This window comes from Aegilops tauschii, chromosome 5 (genome assembly GCF_002575655.3).
Source record: "Aegilops tauschii subsp. strangulata cultivar AL8/78 chromosome 5, Aet v6.0, whole genome shotgun sequence".
Taxonomy (NCBI): domain Eukaryota; kingdom Viridiplantae; phylum Streptophyta; class Magnoliopsida; order Poales; family Poaceae; genus Aegilops; species Aegilops tauschii.
The window spans coordinates 309891499-309900594 of NC_053039.3; the positions used below are offsets into that span (position 1 = coordinate 309891499).

Here is a 9096-nt window from a genome sequence, read left to right on the forward strand (position 1 = left end):
CGATTCCGTGCTCTAGGGGCTGCGGACTACACATAACCAAACAACCGGATATACACCTTTCTTCATGGTGTACGGCGCGGAAGCTGTCCTGCCCTGCGACATAATTCATGACTCACCTCGTGTGTGCATGTATGAAGAGCGAGAAGCCGAGCTCGATCGGCAGGATGACCTAGACGGCCTCGAAGAGGAGTGCGATATCGCACAAGCCCGTTCCGCATTTTATCAACAACAGGCCAGGTGATACCAAAGCAGAGAAGTGCGGGCCAAGACATATAACGTTGGTGACCTTGTCTTACGTCTCCCAGAGAAGAAGAAGGATAAACTCAAACCAAGATGGGAGGGGCTGTTCATCATAGATGAAGTTCTCACAGGAGGAGCCTATCACCTTCGCATGCATCGGACAATCACCTCGAGCCGAATCCATGGAACGCTGCTCGGCTTCGACGATTCTACGGATAGTTCGGTACATAGCACCTTTTCTTACTTTGACTAGGTTCCCTTTCTCTCCCCTCCTTTTTTATTTTTTCCTTTTAATATCCCAGGGTGTGTTCGGATCTACCGAACTGTTAGGGGTACACATCTTTAAATGTACACACCCCACTGTCATTGGAGGCTTCTTTGATGAAGCTTATTACTAAAAGCTTGTTGCTTACATTGTCTACGTCGTTTGTTCTATACATTTTTTGCCATTATATGCACCTCTATGACTTAAGTTTTTGCCAAGCTGGGTTGCCTCGCTCCTGCGTTTATACCCTACGTTCCCGATTGTTCGGCTAGGGTGTAAAGGGAGCACCTCTGCAATTGTTACAACTAGGTAATCCGGATCTGTACCTCAGACGGGTGAACCCGAAAGCTAACGTTCTTAAGGGAATAAATGGTCGGCAAGCAACAACAAATTATTTACGTTTATATAAATCTTCTAAAAAATAAAGGGATTGGTTGCCCGTAATTCTATCTTGTGGATCAAATCCTAGGCATGCATAATTAAGCATGCTGACCCAAGGAAAGGATCCCTTAACGGAACTATTTTCCCTGGAAGATGTTTCTTACGTTAAATAGTAATATAACATAACTCCCTGAACATTTTTTGTCTGCGTGAGCAATATGACCGGATTACCTGGTTTCCGGACATAATGAATGTTTATTACATTCAAACATGGTATCCGGAAACACTCCACCTTCTTGGTTCGGAGGTTGAAGCCGAAGGCCTGCGATGACAAATTTTGACAAGTTCGGTTGGAAATAATTTCGATGATAAAGTACATTGATACATTGAATCGAACGCTTACTATTTATCTATGCCATCTATAGGACTGTTTAAGCTAGTCTTCTTGCGAATATTTTGCAGCTATCATCACTTGGTCATATACCAAGTTCACGAGAATCTCTTTTCCGTCCGGTCCCCTAGGTCCAACTCGGGCCATACAATTCGGATCAAGTCCGGTGTAGCGTGTTTTCACCATCGCCCATGCCTCTCGTGCACCTTCCCGGCATGCTGAAGCCTTCCATAGCTGAAAACGGCACCGGGCACCTTTGAACAGGTTCACCAACTCCTCCATACTTTCTGGAGGGGCATCGGATGGCCATAAGGCTTTGACCATACTATTCATGGCTTTCCGGGCGCGCTCATGCACTCCGGAAATTTCTTTTAGAACGTCGCCTCGGAATTCGGATACTTCTTCTTCATGACGCCTGGTTAACAGACCTGCAAGAACAACATGATAATACTTTGAATTACCGGATGATATGATTCCCCTGGATGGTTCAAAGGTCATACCGAATATGCCGCCTTTCAACTTTTTATTCTCTTTTTGCGCGCCCAATAATTGCGCCTTTAAGCTCTTTATCTCCTCGGCTTGCTTATCCTTTTCCTCCTCCAGTTTGTTCTTTTGATCAATAGTCATCGTGAGTTTCTTCATTTCCTCTAGCTCTGTGGTGGCGGCATTTAGCTTTGTCCGGCTCGTTTCAAGCTCCTGGGATAGCGCATTGTTCTTCTCTTTGAGAACCTGCGGTCATAACGGTCCTTAAAATGGTTGGTTTAACCGCTTCAAGTCTCGGGGGCTGCTAATATATATCTATTAAATTTACACAAACTATTACCTACATATCCTTTGAAAACAGGTGAGCGACTCCTGCAAGTCCGTCTCGGGCGGCTCGGATATATGCATCCATGGAGCTAAGGGCAGTGAATTCCTGCTCAGTAAAAACTGGAGCACGCATGGTCTCTTTTAGTTGTCGATGATTCATCACCCTCTCCACTTCGAAATTTGTGATGGATACATCATCCGAATCCTCATGAGGTGTATGATTTGGCGTTGCATCCGTATTGGCTCTCATCTTGGTTGATGAGTCCGGTGCCGGCTGATGATCGGCTAACTGGGTCTTCGGGCACGGTTCGTCGTGTACTCCTTCTGAAATAAGATGGGAGGAGAAATGTGACAATCTGGCCTTATGCCTACGCACATATTAAAGGTTATACCCTTTGATGAAGGACGGGGCTCGATGGCGCTCCCGGTTTCCTTTCGTTTTGAAGGCCCGCCCTGCGTAGATGCTATCTTCCTAGAGGCCACCCTCGATGAAGTGTGGCTCGCTGAGCGCCGACCCTTTGGAGCACGATTTAGTGCAATGGGTGAGGCGCAAGTAGGGGGCTCCTTTTCTCAAGATAACTTCCAAGTAGTTACATTGGAGAAAGGGAGAAGGCCGGGGCAATTAGCCATAATAGCCACTTCTGAGTCGTCAAGGCTCGCTTGATAAAAGACTCCATCATCAAACTCTATAAATATATCCGGATCCTCGCGGAATCCGGGATCTTCGTCGCGAGCGTAGTCCTATGGCTATGGGGAGGGGCAATGAACCTTTAAGACCATCTTCCTCCATGTCTGTTTTAAGACAACCAGAATAATTTGATTAGCACACCTCGATAATGAGGCAGGACAATGCTGATAATCAAAAACTTATCCATTCGATAGGGTTATACATGGAAAAACCTTCCTGACAATTTAAACGGGTGAAGTATTCTTTCTCCCCCTTATAAAGATCTGCCAGAATGGCGGCCAGAGCGGCTAGGGTATCTGGGCCCTGGCGCTTGTAACGAGACGAGTTGTCCGTTCCGTTGTAACACCATAAAGGGTAATCCCTGGACTGAAGGGGCTGGATGCATCGCTTTATCGCAATGGCCATGACTTTGATTATTGAGAGTTGGAAATGGGAAAGTATCCTGACCTTGAACTAACATCTTTACTTACGCACTGTCTCCTTGTTTGGGGCCCGGGGGTGCCAATTGAAGCATTTCTTAAAGGAGTGCTGGAGAATTCGGGAAGTCCACGCCGGACTGGATCCGGAAGGGGAACGTCCTCAATATAAAATCATTCTGAAGTCCATTCTTCGGATTCCTTGATGGGAGTTCCGACGAGGTAACCTGATCCGGCTATGCGCCATACTTCGGCGCCGCCCACTTCAAATATGGAACCCCCTTGGGAACGAGGGACGAGGCAAAAGAACTTTCTCCATAGTTTGAAATGAGCCTCGGAGCCTAAAAACAACTCGCAGAGAGCGACAAAACCCAAAATGTGCAGGATAGAACCTGGTGTGAGGTTGTGCAGCTGGATCCCGTAGAATTCCAATAGACCTCCGAGGAAGGGGTGGATTGGAAATCCTAGGACCCTCAGAAGAAACGAGACAAAAGCACACCCTCTCCTCCTTGTTGGGGTTGGGGAAATTCTTTGCTAGCACATCATTGCCAATCGATGCCCATCCTGCCTGCACGAAGACTAGATCTACGGGAGGAAGATATCCCTCCGTCTGAAGTCGATTCAGCTGGAGGTGGGACACTGAGCACCTTCGCCAATCACCCGCTTGAGGGCCATGAGGGCGCGAAGAAGAGCTAGGGGCATTCACCATGTTTTGAAGTTTTTTTGTGGTAGGCTCTGATGCTCTTTGCGCGAAATGGGATGGCATTTGGGGATCTAGCCTCCTTATATAGATGCCACCCTTGCATGGTAAGGGGCTTATTTGTAAAAAATATGGACCATTCGCATTCGCCCGGCGCGTGGAAATCGAGGCGATGATAGGAAGGAATCATGAGGGCCGAGCATGGAGGTCAAAACCAGATTGTCATCAATTCAGAGTATGGTGAAGAACCCGCCTTGTGCTACCTCCTGAGCTTGCATTGGTTTTTCCCTTGAAGAGGAAAGGGTGATGCAGCAAAGTAGAGTAAGTATTTCCCTCAGCTTTTGAGAACCAAGGTATCAATCCAGTAGGAGACAACGCAACAAGCCACCGAATACCTGCACAAACAAACACCAACTTGCACCCAACGCGACAAAGGGGTTGTCAATCCCTTCACGGTTATTTGCAAAGTGAGATCTGATATAGATGGATAAACGGTAAAGTAATATTTTTGGTTTATGGAAAGGAAAGTAAAAGATTGCACAGAAAATAAATAGGAAACTAAGATTGTAGATCGGAAACTTATATGATGGAAAGTAGACCCGGTGGCCATAGGTTTCACTAGAGGCTTCTCTCAAGATAGAAAACATTATGGTGGGTGAACAAATTACTGCCGAGCAATTGATAGAAAAACGCAAAGTTATGACGATATCTAAGGCAATGATCATGAATATAGGCATCACGTCCATGTCAAGTAGACCGAAATGATTCTACATCTACTACTATTACTCCACACATCAACCGCTCTCCAGCATGCATCTAGAGTATTAAGTTCATAAAGAACGGAGTAACGCATTAAGAAAGATGACATGATGTAGACGAATTAACTCAAGCAATATGATGAAAACCCCATCTTTTTATCCTCGATGGCAACAATACAATACGTGCCTTGTTGCCCCTACTATCACTGGGAAAGGACACCGCAAGATTGAACCCAAAGCTAAACACTTCTCCCATAGCAAGAAAAACCAATCTAGTTGGCCAAACCAAATCGATAGTTCAAAGAGACTTGTAAAGATATCAAATCATGCAAATAAGAATTCAGAGGAGAATCAAATAATATTCATAGATGAGCTGATCATAAATCCACAATTCATCGGATCTCGGCAAACACACCGGAAAAGAGTATTACATCGAATAGATCTCCAAGAACAGAGTAAATTGCACAGAAGTACCACAATTGAGGCATTGGAAGCAGATTGGTACCAAGTTTGGTAATTTTTACATGTTAGTACCAAGTCGGGGGCTAGACGTTACAAAAAGGTCTAAATCGCGTATAAACGCGTATTGACAGTGTATCTGACCGGCAGGGCCCGCCTGTCAGCTGCTGACGTGGCATTTTTTTGCAGAAAACCCCCCCACGGTGTCGCTCCGCGCCCGCCTCGCCGCCCTCGCCCTCGCCCTCTCCCCGTGGCGGCCTCCTACCTCAGTCGGCGCGCGCACGACCCCAGCGCGCCGGTAGCGCCTTCTGGCTGGTGCTCCCGCTTCGCCTCTCCCGCGGCCGCCGCCCCGCCCTCCGCCACGCCGCCGCCGCCGCCCCTCTTCACGCTCGACGACCGCTTCGCCGCCGCCGACTTCTCGCCCGACCCCACCGCCTCCGACCTGCTCCCCGTTGCCTCCTCCCCCTCCCCCCACGCCGGGGCGAGCGCCGGCAGCCGCTCGCCCTCATGGGACCGCTCCCGCGGCAAGGCCTCCGCCCCCGGATCCCCCATGGACGGGGTCGTCGAGCCGCCGCCCCGCAAGGAGCTGCTCGCGCTGCCCCCGCCGTCCATCCCCTGCACTCCTCCTCCCCCGACGGCGATGGCCGTGACCCCGGCGACGGAGGCTGCCAGGACGGAGCCGGCGGCTCCGGCCAGCGAAGGGAAGGCAGATGGCGAGGAGTGGGTCACTCTATTCGGGTGAGGAAACCATGATGCTCTTCTTTAATTGTTTTTTCAGGAAGCTATAGCCTGCCGCATGCGCATGGTAGATTCAGTTCTGCAAGTAGTAGTATCTTGGTGACCACTGGACTTGTATGTAGCCATGGAGCTGAAAATATTGCTGCTTTGCGTAGGTTCATGGCCCTGGCATGTGCTTGCTCCTGTGTATGTCAATGAGCAACAGCAAAATCGATCATTTAGTAGCATATCGCTCTTAGACCTTAGTGCTTGTCCTAGCAACTGGATATACCGGTTTCATGACACCATTGATCATCTTATATGTTCGTGGAATTAATGGTTGTCTACTTGTTCAATTCACACGTTGTATGGCTGCACTCAGTTAAAGAGATGCCTCTTCGTTCTATTTTAAGATGGATTTAGCCTAAAGGTTGCATTCTCTTTATTCCAGTTTCAGTGATACTAAATGCTGTGGTGTATGATTTGGCTATCTTTTGAACATGAAACAGATAGTGAAGTTGGTTTTGGCCTGTTGAGTATGTTTTTCATCATCACATGTTCTAGTCTGGATAATCTGTCTTTGTGCATTCATGCATGATGTGAATTTTTATAGGTTTCTCTGGCCTGTGATTGCTGGGATAAGATTTGTTTAAAGTGATTTGTGATGTCTGGAACCTAGCTCTTTTCTTAACAAATGTTTATCTCAGTTCCGCTACGCCCGTGCATCACATGATAGCTTTCTGCATTATGGTGCGACAATTAATTCCTCTGGCCTTCCATCTTAAACTGACAATTGTCTTCACAGCACTCTTACGATGCCAGGAAAGCCCTCCAAAAGAATGGTATCCAACTATGCAGTGGCGTCATAATTGGAGTAAAGCATATTGATCCAGTGCACCGACAGCAGCTGGATGATAGGCTCGCTGGAATCAATCAAGGAGGCTTCATGGTCTCCCTGCCTTCGAAATCACTTGTCCTGAAGAGCAGCACAGGTGCATCAAACCAGTTGGGGGCCTTGCCTGTTGGCTATTGTAACTTTGTGTTCTGGTGGGTGCTGTCATGAGCAATGGCTCTGGATGAAGGATGAAACTGAGATCTCAATATGTATTTATTTTGTCCGTTGTAATCTACATGAGCTCTGATATATTTGAGAATGTTTTTTAAGAAATGCCATCATGGCCACTATATTGAATTGGTAATATGGTTACATCGTTTACAATGGCATTCACCAGGAAAGCTGGGGGTTCATCAACCCAATTACAAGAAGCATTATCGTCATAAGCAAATTTCGCTAAAGAATGAGCTACCTCACTTGTATCACAGGCATAGTGTATAAATTCAGCCGATCCTATCAATCTATCATCCCAGCCAAGATGAAACACTATAGATAGCCAAAGCTTCACCCCAAATTCTATATCTTGTCCTGCATAGGCATTGATAATTTGAATCGAATCCGACTTGGTCTTATTGAGTGTAGCAGAAAACTTCATTTTTCTTCTGATTTGATTTGAGAGCGTTCGTATTGGATCAAGTGCGGTCATATAGAACATTCATTCTAATTTTCAATCAGGGTCATCCGCGTGCATTCCCAAATAACATTGCTCAAAAAACCTCAACTGTAATGGGATATAGAGAGATTTGCAACACACCAGATGCAGCAAAGATTATACTGAGATTAATACAGCATCGCATCGGATCACACGGCATCGCACGCACCCAGCAGGATCAACACAAACGTACAGACGAAGACTGAAGACAACACGAAGACTGATGGCTACAGAAGAAGCAGTAGGCAGAACCACGAGGAGTGGCGGATCGGTGATACGACGGGGCCCTGGGGCCCTGGGGCGATGCCCTAGTCTAGACGCGGCCCTCCCAGAGGCACGGCTGGTCGTCGGAGCAGAGCGCGTGCGGCGGCGGGGCGAGGCCCAGCGCGGCGGCGCGCTGCCAGCGCTGGGCGCGGGTGAGGCAGGGCCCATAGCGCATGTCCATGTCGAACTCCCTGGCCTTCCTCTCCACGTTCTCCGCCTCCTCCCTCCTCGCGTCGGCGCCATCGCCGTGATCTGCCACAAAAGCAACAGCAGATTGAAAATAAATAAACACCAGATCGATCGATCGAGCGGTCAAATCCGCGTTGGGCGTATGAATCGGCGGAGCTCGGATTGGGCGTACGGCGGCGTACCTGGCGTCGGGCGCGCCGCCGCTTGCTTCTGGTGGTGGTGGTGCGCTTGCTTCTTGGAGACGCCGCTGGTGGGCTTGGCGGCCGCTGCGCCGGAGTGGGCCTTCTGCTGCCGGAAGAAGGACTTGACGTCGCCGCCGCTCCTCATGGCTCTCTCTCTCTCTCTCGCCGGCGGCGCGATCTCTCTGTTGTATTTCATTTCTCTTTCTCGCCGGCGGCGCGATCTCTCGCCGGCGGGGTCAGCACCACCGGCGCGCCGGGGTCGTGCGCGCGCCGGCTGAGGTAGGAGGCCGCCACGGGGAGAGGGCGAGGGCGAGGGCGGCGAGGCGGGCGCGGAGCGACACCGTGGGGGGGGGGGGTTCTGCAAAAAAAATGCCACGTCAGCAGCTGACAGGCGGGCCCTGCCGGTCAGATACACTGTCAATATGTGTTTATACGCGATTTAGACCTTTTTGTAACGTCTAGCCCCAGACTTGGTACTGACATGTAAAAATTACCAAACTTGGTACCAATCTGCTTCTAATGCCCCAATTGTGGTACTTCTGTGCAATTTACTCCCAAGAACATCGAGGAGAAATTTGTATTGAGAATCAAAGAGAGAGAAGAAGCCATCTATCTACTAGCTATGGACCCGAAGGTCCGTGGTAAACTACTAACGCTTCATCGGAGAGGCAATGGTGTTGATGTAGAAGCCCTCCGTGATCGAATCCCCCTCCGGCATGACGCCGAAAAAGGCTCCTAGATGGGATCTCACGGGTACAGAAGGTTGCGGCAGTGGAAAAGTGGTTTCGTGGCTCCCCTGGCAGTTTTTGGGGTATTTGAGAATATATAGGAGGAGGATCTAGGTCAGGGGGTCACCGAGGGGCCCACAAGGTCGGGGGCGCGCCCTACCCCTTGGGCGCGCCCTCCACCCTTGTGGCCGCATCGTGGCTCTTATGACTTGCACTCCAAGTCTCCTGGGTGTCTTCTGGTCCAAGAGAAATCATCGTGAAAGTTTTATTCCATTTGGACTCCGTTTGGTAATCCTTTTCTGCGAAACTCTAAAACATGGAAAAAAACAAGAACTGACAGTGGGCTCTAGGTTAATAGGTT

General features: G+C 49.0%; 1 protein-coding gene across 1 annotated transcript; it reads right to left on the reverse strand.

Annotated features, from left to right (window-relative positions):
* Nucleotides 1–7666: 7666 nt before the first annotated feature.
* LOC109751137 (uncharacterized) lies at nucleotides 7667–8355 on the reverse strand. Its single transcript, XM_020310040.4, has 2 exons — nucleotides 8008–8355; nucleotides 7667–7888 (listed from the first exon to the last, which is right to left on the reverse strand). Exons 1-2 carry the CDS (start codon nucleotides 8201–8203, stop codon nucleotides 7686–7688), a joined length of 399 nt encoding a protein of 132 aa, XP_020165629.2. The 5' UTR covers nucleotides 8204–8355; the 3' UTR covers nucleotides 7667–7685.
* Nucleotides 8356–9096: the final 741 nt, after the last annotated feature.

Bases quoted from the DNA above. Each gene is read 5' to 3' on its own strand.
- LOC109751137 (XM_020310040.4), bottom strand. From the start codon at position 8,203: ATGAAATACAACAGAGAGATCGCGCCGCCGGCGAGAGAGAGAGAGAGA. The intron at 7,889-8,007 runs GTACGCCGCCGT...CTTTTGTGGCAG, and splicing joins GGCGGCGCGCCCGACGCCAG to ATCACGGCGATGGCGCCGAC.